The 15,918-nt window shown below is 35.7% G+C and overlaps 1 protein-coding gene across 13 annotated transcripts in view; it reads left to right on the forward strand.

Moving 5' to 3' along the window:
- The window catches only part of ADK (adenosine kinase), a 494,936-nt gene that overhangs the window by 395,195 nt on the left and 83,823 nt on the right, over positions 1-15,918 (forward strand). For all 13 annotated transcript variants that reach the window (XR_002893073.3, XR_003677644.2, XM_024132043.2 and 10 more), the window contains one exon: positions 11,946-11,981. Coding sequence is in view for 11 of the 13 variants with exons in the window: in XM_024132043.2 (XP_023987811.1) it covers positions 11,946-11,981 (36 nt within the window). In the remaining 2 variants the exon portion in view is untranslated. The remainder of the gene's footprint in view (positions 1-11,945; positions 11,982-15,918) is intronic.

Raw genomic sequence — 15,918 nt, forward strand, 5'->3', positions numbered from 1 at the left:
ATAGTTTTGGAAGTTCTAGCCACAGCAATCAGAGAAGAAAAAAAAATAAAAGGAATACAAATTGGAAAAGAAGTAAAACTGTCACTGTTTGCAGATGACATGATACTATACATAGAGAATCCTAAAGATGCCACCCGAAAACTACTAGAGCTAATCAATGAATTTGGTAAAGTTGCAGTATACAAAATTAATGCACAGAAATCTCCTACATTCCTATACACTAATGATGGAAAATCTGAAAGAGAAATTAAGGATACATTCCTATTTACCATTGCAACAAACAGAATAAAATACCTAGGAATAAACCTACCTAGGGAGACAAAAGACCTGTATGCAGAAAACTATAAGACACTGATGAAAGAAATTAAAGATGATACCAACCGATGGAGAGATATACGATGTTCTTGGATTGGAAGAATCAATATTGTGAAAATGACAATACTACCCAAAGCAATCTACAGATTCAGTGCAATCCCTATCAAATTCCCAGTGGCATTTTTTACAGAACTAGAACAAAAAAATCTTGAAAATTGTATTGAGACATGAAAGACCCTGAATAGCCAAAGCATTCTTGAGGGGAAAAAATGGAGCTGGAGGAATCAGATTCCCTGACTTCAGACTACACTACAAAGGTACAATAATCAAGATATATGATAAAAACTCTCCAGAAAGTGGGCATAGAGGGAACGTACCTCAACATAATAAAGGCCATATATGACAAACCCACAGCAAACATCATTCTCAATGGTGAAAAACTGAGAACATTTCCTCTAAGATCAGGAACAAGACAAGGATGTCCACTCTCTCCACTGTTATTCAACATAGTTTTGGAAGTCCTAGCCACGGCAATCAGAGAAGAAAAAAAAATAAAAGGAATACAAATTGGAAAAGAAGTAAAACTGTCACTGTTTGCAGATGACATGATACTATACATAGAGAATCCTAAAGATGCCACCCGAAAACTACTAGAGCTAATCAATGAATTTGGTAAAGTTGCAGTATACAAAATTAATGCACAGAAATCTCCTACATTCCTATACACTAATGATGGAAAATCTGAAAGAGAAATTAAGGATACATTCCTATTTACCATTGCAACAAACAGAATAAAATACCTAGGAATAAACCTACCTAGGGAGACAAAAGACCTGTAGAGAAAATATTCGCAAACAAATCAATGGACAGATGATTAATCTCCAAAATATATAAACAGCTCATGTAGCTCAATATTAAAAAAACAAACAACCCAATCCAAAAATGGGCAGAAGACCTAAATAGACATTTCTCCAAGGAAGACGTACAGGTGGCCAGGAAGCACATGAAAAGCTGCTCAACATCTCTTAGAGGAAACCATAGGCAGAACACTCTCTGACATAAATCACAGCAAGATCTTTTTTGATCCACCTCCTAGAGTAATGGAAATAATAACAAAAATAAAGAAATGGACCTAATGAAACTTAAAAGCTTTTGCAAAGCAAGGGAAACTACAAACAAGACAGAAAGACAACCCTTAGAATGAGAGAAAATATTCGCAAACAAATCAATGGACAGATGATTAATCTCCAAAATATATAAACAGCTCATGTAGCTCAATATTAAAAAAACAAACAACCCAATCCAAAAATGGGCAGAAGACCTAAATAGACATTTCTCCAAGGAAGACGTACAGGTGGCCAGGAAGCACATGAAAAGCTGCTCAACATCTGTAATTATTAGAGAAATGCAAATCAAAACTACAGTGAGGTATCACCTCACACCAGTTAGAATGGGCATCATCAGAAAATCTACAAACAACAAATTCTGGAGAGGGTGTGGAGAAAGGAGAACCCTGTTGCACTTTTGGTGGGAATGTAAATTGATGCAGCCACTATGGAGAACAGCATGGTGGTTCCTTAAAAAACTAAAAATAGAATTACCATAAGACCCAGCAATCCCCCACTGGGCATATACCCAGAGAAAACCATAATTCAAAAAGACACATGCACCCCAGTGTTCATTGCAGCAGTATTTACAATAGCCAGGTCATGGAAGCAACCTAAATGTCCATCGACAGACAAACGGATAAAGACGATGTGGTGCAGGTATACAACGGAATATTACTCAGCCATAAAAAGGAACGAAATTGGATCATTTGTAGAGACGTGGATGGATCTAGAGACTGTCATACAGAATGAAGTAAGTCAGAAAGAGAAAAACAAATATCGTTTATTAATGCACATATGTGGAACCTAGAAAAATGGTACAGATGAACCAGTTTGCAGGGCAGAAATAGAGAAACAGATGTAGAAAACAAACGTATGGACACCAAGTGGGGAAATGACGGGGTCGGGGGGTGATGAATTGGGAGATTAGGATTGATATATATACACTAATATGTATAAAATGGATAACTAATAACGTGATGTATAAAAAATAAATAAAATTGAATTTAAAAATTTTTAAAAAATGTCAGCACTTCATTACTACCTCTGTGCTGAATTACCTTCATTTCCCAGCATTTTGTTAATATGTAATGAAAACTCATACTTTGTTACAGAGACAGCAAAACACACAGGGAAGCACTAGGATTAGAAAATGTGTTAGATTCTGACAAAAGGTTTCTGAGGAAAATGGGTGGTGGGGCGGTATTCCCTGGTGGTTCAGTTGTTAGGACCCTGCACTTCCACCAAGGGGGGCCTGGGTTTGATCCCTGGTCAGGGAACTAATCCTGCAAGCTGTGTGGTGCGACCAAAAGAAGAAAAAGAAAACCAAAAAAATGTTTGTGAGGTAGAAAGATAGACATTTCTTGATTCTAGTTTGTAGACTAATGATTGGCTCCCACTTCATTATCAAATGCAGTACTAGCATTTCAAAAGTATCTTTTTAAACCTATTTATCATAGAGGAAGGATAGGTGAATTATGCTTTCAATTAATCATTTATGGAGTGCCTGCTACATGCTCTGTTGGGTGTTTTCTATCGTCTTTCTGTGATTATTTTTTTAATAGCCTGACATTTGGCTGATTTGTTTTTCATCACATTAGATATTTTTTCCTTTGACTTCTTTGTAGTTTCATTTTTGGTGTAGGTTTTGTTTTTTTTCCTTTCCTTGAGAGACCTGTATTCATTGTTACTGCCATGGCTATCTTTGTTACTTCCCACTGACCATTGTGAAAATTCTAAGTTTGTCTGTGTTGGACTTGTTTCTAAGACATAAGTATTACAGTACACTCTGTGCATAATTATTGTGAGTCACCTAGTAAGAAGGAAGAAAATAATACTGGTTATTGGTGATACTTGTATGGAATGTGTTATGTACATATCCATAGGTTAAAAATTCTGACCTGGGGAGGAAGAGGAACTGCCTTTCCTGCCCCCAGCCCCCCTTCCCCACTAGAGGTAGGAAACTAGATGTTTCTCTGGTTTTGACTATATTTTGTTATGCTAATAAGTCACAGTGTAGTCCTATAAGTTTCTTTCTTAATTTAATTCAGTAATATTTTGGGTTGTGAATGTTACTGTGACTTCAAATTCTATTTCCTCTTCTCCTTCAAAAGACCAAGAGACTCAAAGAGTAGAGGAGCTTTTATGACAGGTTCTGCTGTTAGTGTCATCAGAGTGGCCACAGAAGGTCAGATTGATATGGCAGTGATTATCACACCTTGACACTTCAGGAAGCTTCGTGCATGGAATATGGAAAATGCAAAAGTCACGTGTGCACATTTGACAGAGAAGAATTATTAAAAAGACACTTAGTAAGAATGCCAGTTTCTCCCCATCATGAGGTCTTCCTTTCCGTTTTTGGTCTAATGTTTAGCACTGATCACTAATACCTTTCTCATTGCCCCATGTAAACATGTGTCTAAACTTGTAAGAACTGGTTATTTATCTTGTCTTTTACTGTCTTTTTATTAATATAAGTGATTTAGGTTTTAGGGGTTTTTTTGGCCAGTGAATGAAGGAAACAAGACCTGTCTAAAGATATACATTTTACTTAAGGCTAACAAGCTGTAGCCTGCTCTCCATAGGGCCTTCAGTTCCTCACTGGTAATTCAGTAAAGAAGAAAAATGTCTATTTTAAAACTTATAAATATTCTACTAATGGCATAATACAGGGGTTGGCCAACTTCAAGTGACCTAACATACACATACTTGGAGTCCTGGAGAGGAGAAACAGAACAATATTTGAAGTAATAAAGAGTGAAAACATTCCAAATTTGAAGAAAACTATAAACCCACAAATCCAAGAAACTCAACAAACTGCAAAAGAAACAAGGAATAAACTACACCAAGGAACATCATAATCAAATTGCATAAAATCAGTGATTAAAAAAAATCTTAAAAGCAGACAGGTTGGTTTTTTTTTTAAGACATATTCTGTACAGGGAAACAAAGATAAGAAGGCATCTGAAACAATGCAAGCTGGACCTTAGAGCACTGAGACAAAAAATTGTCAGCCTAGAATTCTATACCCAGCAAAAATATCTTTCAAAAATGAAAATGAGATAAAGACTTTTTCAGACATAAAACAGCTAAAAGAGTTCATTAGTAGCAGACCAGCACAAACCATTTGGAAAGCCTCAGATCCAAATGCCAGCTATTACTGTTATTTGTTATTTGGTCTTGGACATATTTCAATGTCTCTGAACCTTCAGATTTTCATCTGTGAAAGGAGAAGAATACCTATTTTACGGGATTTTCATGAGGATCAAATGAAATATGGAAAATAATTGACATTTGTTGAGTGCCTTCATTATGCCAAGCACATGTTATCTCATTAAAAATGGAAATAAAATACCCAATAAGAGGCCTGCTACCCTGATGATTTTCTTATGCTAGCATCTCTTTTTTCTTTCTTCAGCAACTGAAAAACTTGGATTATTCTGTAAGTTAGCCCAAATAGCTAGTCAGTCAAATTTTGATGAAGCACTTTTCCTAAACTTGTTTTCCTTTAGTTACCACCATTAAATATGCTTAACAGTGGGAATTAACAACTTTCCTTAGTAGAATAGACACATCTAGTAAATCATTTTGTGAAAGGGTTAAGTATGTTCTAAACTAAACCTAATTTTTTTGGCTTGTAATTTGTCTGAGTAATTTTTTTTCAGTCATGTTTATGAAGGTATAATTTATATACTGTTTATCTGATTTTTATTATAAACCTAATGGATAGGGGCCATGCATGTCTTTATAGTTTATACATTGCCCCACGGAGTTTTTGGCACTCAGTAAATGTTAAATAATATTTCTGTTCAGCATTCTGCAGACAGGAAGCGTATGGTAATAAATGTCAGAGTACAGGTTGAAAATCTCCCAAAAGTTGGATGTTATATTCTTTGGAAAAACCAGTACAGATATTTTCGTAAATGAAACATTTTAAAAGGGATTTCCCAGATTTATATTTTCTTTAACGATTTTCTCTAGGCTTTGTTTACTTTATTTACAAATTAAAACTTTTCCTCTTCAGAAATAGTTTAATATTAAAAGTAGTATAACATTAATGCAGTTTCATGAGAAAATATATAAATGATTTGGTAGATAGCATAAATAAAAAATAATTCATAGTCTGAAGGATAGCATGAAGAAATATTTAGAGGCTTAAGCAACATAAGTCTTTATAATATATTGTAGGAAAGAAATAAACAGCAGGTAGTTCTTTATCATTAAATGTCAGCATGATTTAGAGGTATATCAACACTACAGCTAAGAAATGGTTAATCATAATCAGGTATACAAAACCATTTAGATAGTATGTATCTAAATTATCTTTCCATAATTTGCTCACCTATAATTGATTTCTTAGCCACGCTTGTTTGATTTGATTTTTGTGACCTTTTTTTAAGGATTAGCATAATCTGAATGAGAAAATATCTGAATTGGGCCATGTTAGTTAACCTCTCTAAGGCTTAGGTTCCTCGTGTCTAAAATGTGGATAGGGAATCCAGGCACAGCTTAGTTTGGTGCCTCTGAATCAGATTCTCTTACAAGGCTGTAATCAGGATGTGAGCCAGGGCTGTAGTCATATCTCTGCTTGGGGAGTATTCACTACCAAGCTCACTCACATGGCTATTAGCAAGCCCTAGATCCTCTCTGGTTGTTAGTCATGGGCTGCTCCATAGGGGTCCTCACAACATGGCAGCTTATTTCCCCTAGAGCAAGAGCTGAGAGAGAGTGTGTAAGCAAGAGGATGGACAAACAAGACATCCCATCACTTTTGTCAGATATTTGTTAGAAGCAAGTCACTAGGTCCAGCCCGCATTCAAAGGGGAGGGAATTTTACAAGAATTTGAACACCAGTTAGGGATCAATGTAGTAGGCAACCAATTCAGAGGCTACACATATGATCCGTATGCAGCTACATATGAGGCTACACATACTACACATATGATCCACAGATAGGACAAATCATTGAATGTACTCTGGATGCTCTGAAATTCATTTGTTTAAATTACCCTAAGATCTTACCAAGAGCTTGAATTCAATAGGCAAAATGATTTTACAGTTCACATTAAATATTTTATTTATTCCTAGCAACAATCCAGTAGGTTTTGTTGACCTCAGTTGTGTTGATATAAACTGATATACTGAGTGACTTGCTCAAGATTACATATCAAATGAGCTGTAAAACAGCAACCTTAGTGTAGGTCTTCTGATTCTAAGCCCTGTACTCTTTCCATTTGGCTGTAACTGCCTCCTGACTAGTACTATCTTTCATTTAAAGCCCTTCGAAAAAGGCATTATATATCTAAATGTATATACAAATTTAAGAATTTTATTTATATAGAGAGATTTTTATACATAGATTTATACAGAGAAAGGCAGACATAGATAACATTCCATCTTAGACTCTCATGTACACCACACCATTAGGATTTACAATATTGTTTCAAATATTATCAAGTCAAAGTCTAATATCATTGTAAGGTCTACAACAGCTGTAGCACTGATATACCTCTAGCATAATAGTATCTGTTAGCCTAAAACTATCCTTGCAGGGTAAATTCTATTTGGATGGAGAGATGAACAAACAAAACAGCAGAACTGTTTTGGTGGCTCGGTTATCCCTTGGCTTCTCCTAAAGCCCTGGACTCCTATGACTTGAGTGAAGACCATGGGAACTCCAGTGAACTTTCTGCTTCCTGTTTGCATTGGGGTAACAGAATAGTTTGTTTTGAATGGATGGACTGCTTTCGGTGGATAGTCACAAGTTACTTTTCTTTGGTCCTAAGTTGGATCTTCTCCCTTTTTTGCTTCAGTCCATGAAGTTTCAGCCTACACCCAAGACCCCTCATGTCCACTATCAGAAAGTAGAGTGGTAACATAAGCAAGCAGATAATAGCTCTAACTGGGTTCAGTGCCTTGAAGTGTAGAGCAGGAAGTGGGAGAGCAAGGGTTATGAGCTATGGTAGTGGTGGTAGTTAGTATTTATACCCTTCAGATCACCCTGGAGAAAAGAAAGGTAATTTTTTTAAGACATTTGCTAAATGCTTAAAATAACTTTGTAGTATGGTTAGTAGGAACATCTTTCTTTACAGGAGCAAAAGAATAGTTCCTACAGCTAATAAGTGAATTTGGCAAAGTGTCAGGATATAAGGCCAATACACAGAAATCATTTATATTTCTATATAACTAGTAACAAATAATTGGAATTAGAATAACAATATGGACTAGTTATGGTTTTAGTTTGTGATTACAGATAATTCTCTATAAAATAAAATCGGTATTATCAGACAAAATGCAGAGAAATCAGTTTTCTTCTCAATTGAATATAAAGGAAATTGTTGTCTTTCATACACACAGACACACACTTGAGTTTTTCCTTCCTTTCCTGTATAATCTGAGGATTGTGCTTTTTGGTAGTGGTTTGCTAATCCCTTTAAATAGCTCGTAATGTAAGTATTCCATAGTTTTCATTAACCGCGAATTTCAGCTTTTTTTTAAACCTCTACTCAAAAAACCATACTTGGTTGTTGTTTCATCCTTTTAGCCTGGTTAGTGAAGCAGCAAGCCTAATGCAAATCCTAAATAGCGTGGTGTAGATGAGAATCTAAGACTTTAATTATATGTCATTTTATTCACAACACTCAATTCCAGGAAGGAAAAAATGGCTTTGTTGTTGTAAAAGACAAATTATGTGAGTATCATTCATTGTAAACCAAAAATGATACTGTATTATAGCATAGACAACAATGGGAACTGATTTTGAAAATGTGACCTGTATGAGAAACTGAATAATAGTGAAAGTTATCAAAATGGAAAGAAGTGTTAATGTGAAATCCAGCCTTCTCAGAAATACTCTTTCCTGGCCTTTTGCTTTTGTTGCTTGTCATGCATGAATGAAAGTGCTGCACTCTCAGGGGAGCAGGAAAGCCTCTGTGTCGGTTGTTTATTTCCTTAATCCCTCCTCCTTTGTGATTTTTGATGTCAGTTCTAAAATAGAAAGCCTGTAAATATAATGATTATCACATGGATAATCACCTGCATTAGGAACGGCTCTGCTTCTCTATTCTAACCCTAGCTGTTCTCCGCATGTCACATTCACTCTGTGGTTGGATTTTAACTTGACTGCTTCATTAGATTTGTGAAACTCAGTACGTGGCGCCCTGGGGCAGCACAGATGGGGACTTGCTTGTTTTCTTTTCTCACTTTTACTGCGAAGGCACGCTAAAAAGTCCTTTTCAATTTAGTGTGATCAGTTCACTTGGAATTACCCTTGCTATTTGGAACCTGTCTTACTATTCTGCCCACCATTTATGCCCCTTTTTTCTTCCCTGATTTCTGACCTAATGTCTTTTCCTTCTGTCCCTCCATGCAGTGAATCTGAAGACAAAAATTCTGCTTAATATTCTTACTGGGTCAAACTGTTCCCCTGTGTTGTTTTATTTGTTTTGCTGAGAGGGAAAAATAAATGTTTTTCCATCATTGTATCTATAAACACCTTCAGATCAGAGGTTAGCTGTGGGAAAGTCTGCAGTGATGTGAGCCAGCTGCCTTCTCTAATGAGTGACTGGGGGCACCAGCCCAAGATCAAAAGAAGGTGGGAGGAAGTCAGGAGATAAGATCTTTTTAAGCCATGGAACAAGTGCTTAGCTTTTCAGTGATAGGGCACAGCTCTGCAAACCTGTGTGAGGGGGCGCTAAGATAGAAAATTGAGTTGACTTTTTCTTCAGCATGTCCTTCCTCAGTCAGAAATATGTTGGTGCTTGGAATAGTTTACAGATGTGGAAGTGTCCTAGGGCCCAGTTTCCTTAAAGAATAATGATCTGACATTTATAAATGTGCCTTCTTGCAATTAGTCAGTTCTACTATACCATAACAGATCACAGTCGATAGCTTCTTACATTTGTGGGAGCAGAACCGGACATTAAAAAGGCAACTTAAGGGCTTCCCTGGTGGCGCAGTGGTTGAGAATCCGCCTGCCAATGCAGGGGACACGGGTTCGTGCCCCGGTCCGGGAAGATCCCACATGCCACGGAGCAGCTGGGCCCGTGAGCCATGGCCACTGAGCCTGCGCGTCTGGAGCCTGTGCTCCGCAACGGGAGAGGCCACAACAGTTGAGAGGCCTGCGTACCACAAAAAAAAAAAAAAAAAAAAAAAAAAAAAGGCAACTTAACTACTGTATGTGAATTTTAAGTTTTTACGTCTTAGTGCAACTTCAGTCATACAGATTCTTCATATTAACTTTGTCTTATAGCCCTCTAGGTTTCTTTTGTGCCTCTGATAAAGTTCCATGTAAATAAGTATTTCTTTTGTGCCTCTGATAAAGTTCCATGTAAATAAGTAGTTCTCGCAGGGCTTCTTAGTTGTCTTTTCCATATAAGAATTAGCTTGGTTAGTTCTTGAGTTGGACAGCTTGGAAAAGTTCTACGTTGATATCTTTTGAACTTTATCCTTTTCCTTGACATCCAGGCTAGCAAATATTATTGACTGTGTGGTATACAAGATTCTAGTGTAAGTAAATTGTCGGAGAGGCTAACCTTGCTTGCAACAATTGTCAAGATCATAATTCCATTTTTTTAAAATCTATATCAAGTAAGGTTAACTCAATCAGCCTTATGCTTCTGTAGTCAACAGCCTAAGGAGTTGTACTTTCAGCTTATCAGTTTCTATTAACTTCAGTGTTCAGCTGTAATCGTCTACTTCGACCTTTTCAAACCCTCAAAGTGGTTCTTTAAATTTATATCCTATTAGTATATTGGACCATAAGTGCATGCATACTTTTCTTCCCTGTGTTTTCCTTAACATGTAGATAGTACCCAGATTTGTGCTGGAGACATTAACTGTAGTTTCTGCCTTACATGGTTTGGTGCAGCAGTCGTTTTAGTTGGATCTGCTCACTACTCAGGCTCACATCCCATCCTTCTATTAATATCTCTTGGCAAAGATAATTTTGGAGGAATGTAAGTTAAGATGTAGAGGCTCTTGACAGTTGTCTGCAGTTTTTTTTTTTTTTTCCATTTTCAAGGGGGAAGTGGAATGGAAAAGTAATATTGACTCCATTTTCTGTATCAGTACTAAAATGAAAATATATATGCAAAGCAGAGTGAAGAAAGGGAAAGGATTTGGTTACACAGATGTGTTTTTTGTCATTTGATAACCTATTATAAGGGCATTAGAGTATATAATAAGGTTCATCAGATTGTGCCCTTAAGATATATTTAATATCCAGAAAAACATTGTTTTAAAATTTTTAACTGTATTTTTAAAATGATGTTCAACTTCTGTTACCCTGTCATCTTATATCAAAGAGAAATGGGGGGTGGGGACTTTTTATTACAAAAATTTTCAAACTGGCCAAAAAAATAGTAATACTGAATACATCTAGATTCAGTCATTAACATTTTACCATTTTTGCTTCACTTTATTTTTTTTAAGTTTTGTAAAATAAATTACATATATCATGCCATTTTATCCCAGAATACTTCAGGATACACCTCTAAAAATCTAGAACATTTTCCTTATCAAATCGATAATTCTTAATATTATCTAATTCCCATTTCATAATCAAATTTCTCCTCTTGTCCCAAAATGTATTTTATAGCTGGTTTCTTCAAAACAGTTTCCAATTAAAATCTGTATATTGCTCCTGGTCATTTTTCCCCTCCACACTTTATCATAACATTGACTTATTGAAGAGACCAAGCTACTTGTCCTGTATAGTGTCCTGCATTATGGATTTATTCATTTGCTTTCTCAGTGTATCATTTAACTTGTTCTCCTATCCTCTGTATTTCCTGTAGACTGCAAGTTATTGAATAAAATTTTTATTAATTAATGTTAAAAACTTTATAGCTGATGCTGTGTACCTTATATTGCATCATAACAGAAGACACAGTGTTTTTGGTGATCCCATTATTAATGATAAGTGATAGGATAGATCACTGGGTTAAAGTGATGACAGCTTGATCCTTCCATTATAAAGTTATACTTTGCTCCCCGTGACCAGCATGTGATCTTTGATACTTTGATTCCATGAAATACGCAGTTCCCCATCATCCTTTCACCTAATGAATTTAATATCCATTGATGATCATTGCCTGAATAAATTTCATCAGGGATTGCAAAGTGGTGGGTTTTCTGAATCTATACATTGTTTAGCAGACGTTTTTCTCTACAGAAGAGTTTTCTGTAAGGTATTGTTTTAATTAAAAACATAACCATCAGCATCTTCCTTAGGTTTCAAATGATTTTCTTTGCTGGGGTCAAAACACCTGAACTCACAGTGACAGCTACAGTAAAAACATGTACTATATCTTATTTCAACTTGTGAAGTGTGTTGACATTATGCTGCCTTTTTTTTAATGCCAAGGTAAAAAGAAATCTTTTTTTTTTTTGGTGTAAGAATAAAAATTGAACTATGTGGATATATTGAGATAATTGTGTAAAAAGACTGAATGAGTTTCAAAATGGATTATTTCTTCATTACCTAGCACTTTATAATTAACTGTTCTTTTTTTTTTATTTCAGGAAGCTGCCACTTTTGCTAGAGAGCAAGGCTTTGAGGTGAGTTAACCCACAATTGTACACTAAACAGATCCTAAAGGTTTCTTCTAGCTGATAATGAAGTTCTTTTGGACAGTGATTGATGTGCTATTATACTCTCAGAGCCTCGAAGCAGTTGCCATGGAAACTTGGCAGTCGTCATGGTTTCTTTGTTCTGCCAGCACAGTGTTATGACGCACTCTGCTAGGTCTGCACCCAACATCGCCTACAGATGTTATTTATTGAATTTTGAAAAGCCTCTTGGGAAGCCAAGAGGTTGGGCACGGTTTCAAGCTGCCTCTGCAGATATGGGGCCTGTCAGTTTGTTCAGTTAAAAAGCTACCTCATTAGCTGCATTACATTTCATAAGGATTCACTGGTAAAGCAGTGGTGGAGCAAGACTATATAGTGAAATATAATGTCATTTAAATAATTTCAACCCTACCGCATGTAGATTATCATTATGTAAATTAATTTCCAAAAGTTGTACTTAACAGTTGTTAGGAACTGATTAATTTAAATACTGTTCATATAAACTTCCTGTTTGAATCTCTTTTTTTTCTTCTCTTTTTCTTCTTTTTTTTTGATAGCATAAAACATACATTTTCTGAAACAAGATATTGATACTTGCTTTACTTTCCAGATAATTGATTCTGTTTTCCTCATAGAAATATTATCTTGTCAAGATTCCAAACTCCATGTGGTTGTTGTTGGCAAAATTAAGATAATAGACAAGACCATGTTTTTACCTACATAATATCTACCTTCCAGTCCATCGTTAGGAAACACTGATTAATCTCAGCACAGGTTAATTGACAGAGAATTCACTGTGTTTGTAAGTTTTATGACTATCATATTTATTTAGCTAGAACTACATAGAATACTGTGTTCTATACAGCAACTTGGAATGTTTCATGGTAGTAATTTTTTTTTTTTTAGATGTTGGGGGTAGGAGTTTATTAATTTTTTATTATTTTATTTATTTTTGCTGTGTTGGGTCTTCGTTTCTGTGAGAGGGCTTTCTCCAGTTGTGGCAAGCGGCGGCCACTCTTCATCGCGGTGCGCGGGCCTCTCACTATCGCGGCCTCTCTTGTTGCGGAGCACAGGCTCCAGACATGCAGGCTCAGTAGTTGTGGCTCACGGGCCTAGTTGCTCCGTGGCATGTGGGATCCTCCCAGACCAGGGCTTGAACCCGTGTCCCCTGCATTAGCAGGCAGATTCTTAACCACTGCACCACCAGGGAAGCCCCATGGTAGTAATTTTTTAACATTTAATCTGACTAGAACTGGAACATACAGAAACTCTCTCCTTATTTGCATACTCAGTATTGTCTACCATCTACAGAAGCTGTGAGCATTGATTGGATATATTAGTAAGCTCACTTTGAACTCTTTAGAGAAAGGTGTTGTATGAAATTGTGATGGAAATGTTATTTAAATGTACTAAAGACAGATTCATTATCAAGCAACAAAGTGATACATGTGTATGTTATCCATGTCATAGGACTTGACAACCAGGCACAGGGCTTCCTTTTCTTGGAGGAAGATAGTGAGCATGTGGTATAAGTATTCTACTCTCAAGATCTTATGAAAAAAAACTGTATCAGGGTATGAAACTCTGCCTCATAATGCTCAATTAATGGCAACTTTGATAGTTTCTTGGGAGTTTGCTTTTTTTGTTTTAACATATTCTCATGAATATGGGGTTGAGTCACATGAAGAAGAAGGAATAAAGATTTCCAAGTAATTTTTATCTAATTTAAGTTTCACTTTGTCATTTCCCAAACTGGCAATTGATATACAGGGCTAAGTGTAATGAAGGGAATATTCAATTTAAAAGTCAAACGTTTTGATCATGAAACTATACGTAAATGTTTTCAGTCATGTTTTAAAGTTTCACTGATGTGAAATTTCAGTACTAACAATTAATACTCTCTGTTGTTACATCAAAATTCTCCAAAGATAAAAGCCTGCAGAGTATAAATTTGTGTCCTATTTTCTGTGCTAACATTTAAAAATGTATTTTGGTTCTAGAAAATAACCAATTTTGTAGATGTTTAGAAATATAACATGTATAACAAATGATCATGATTCAGTAGTACCTTGATAATAATTTTTAATAGTTTATTAAACCTTACTAATTCATAGTTTTATTGCCCCCTTGAGCTACTACATGCTTTGTATATGCCTGGTTTAAATACAGTCTTAGCAACAAACTACTTTTTCTATTTTCTTCTAACCAGCACCATATTAACCTTTCCTTTAGTTCTTACTCACTGATTCTAGAGTTGTTTCTTTTTACCATAAATCTGCCATAAATGATTACAGCATATAAACAAAGTGATGATGATTATAGTAGGATACCTTATTACCTCCTGACATAGCAAGATGACTCAGTTTTTGATTTGACAATGATGTGTTAGATTGGTTAAAGCACACAGTGTCTTGACGTGTCCCTTCATGGGTTCCCTAAAATATTATAAGTATCACAGAATCTGTAAGAGCCATGAGTAGAATACCCTGAAGTAAGTATTGTTAATAAAATATAATCCATGTATGGAATGCTATCTAGAGAAACTGAATGATTTTAAAATGTCATGAAAGTTTCCTTAGTCCATTAGATAGGAATATGAAAGCATAGGTTTGAAACTTGGTATTTTTAAAGACTCAAACAAGAATAAATCACTTAACAGTTTAATGTCTATGGAAATGTGTCAGTGCTCTCAAGTCTAGTGTGACAAACTAGACAAAATCTGTGTCTTATTCCTCCCAACTTTAATTTTACCTCTTAATTTGGGGCATGAATGAGAGGAGAGAAATGAAAAAATTAAAAAAGGAAAGGTGGGCATTTTTTCTTCCCACAAATCCACTGTCCTACCCTCATTTTCTATTATAAATCCCAATCAGTTCCCAAAGCCACTGAGTGTTGCCACTAGTGATCTGTCTGCTAAGAGACCAATCTAAATGCCTCTAAAAATAACCAGTGTTTATTCATCAGGAAATATCCTCAGCAGCATTGTTTATGATATTCTGATTAGCTTCTCTGCAAATTTTAGATAATCTTTCTTTAAGAAAAAAATCTTTAATCTTTAAAACGAATTGGGCAATTTTCAGTAAGAAGAGGCAGCTTAGGAGGGCACTGGAGAATGAGATAAAAACTGGAGCTGGGCAGAGCACAAAGCAGAAGAGAGAGGATTTTTTTTATATATGTATAGGTTGATGGAAAATTGCATAGTGCCCTGATTTAAATGACAGACCTGCTAAGAATTTAAAATGACAATTCTTGGGGTAAAAAGTTTCGTGAGGCCTTTTATTATTTTGGAAAATCGGTTCAGACTGCAGTGTGTTTTTAAATCAACCTTATCTTGAACTGAACTGATTAAAGGTTTGTATTTTTAGAACCTAAATAAAAATAAGGTACTTAGTAACATGTTTCATTATGAAACCTTTTTAAAGCAGTATTGAAAATTGATTTAAATTAAAGTGAAGGACATACCTCCAAAACCTAAATAAAAATATTTTTTATATTTTCATTCTCAGTGAAATAGAATATATGCCAAATGATGAAGAGAACTCATACCTTTTCTATTGGATCAGTTATTCAGTTTTACTCCAGGCAACAAATTTTAATTTTCTTATTTTAGATCTCTAAAATACAATACTTCTAACCATAGAGGAAATAAAGCAATCTTTTAACATTTTCCTACTTTCCCCACAGCCCATGACTCTACCCACAGGCTTCCAGGCTTGTAGTCTTTCTCTGACCAATGACAACTCTATCATCTTATACCACTGAGAGAGGGAAGTATTGAATTGTGCTATCCAATACGCATCTACTAGCCACGTGTGGCTATTTAAATTAAAATTAAATAAAATTTAAGGGCTTCCCTGATGGCGCAGTGGTTGGGAGTCCGCCTGCCGATGCAGGGGACACAGGTTCGTGCCCCGGTCTGGGAGGA

The sequence above is a fragment of the Physeter macrocephalus genome, chromosome 20, assembly GCF_002837175.3.
Source record: "Physeter macrocephalus isolate SW-GA chromosome 20, ASM283717v5, whole genome shotgun sequence".
Classification (NCBI taxonomy): domain Eukaryota; kingdom Metazoa; phylum Chordata; class Mammalia; order Artiodactyla; family Physeteridae; genus Physeter; species Physeter macrocephalus.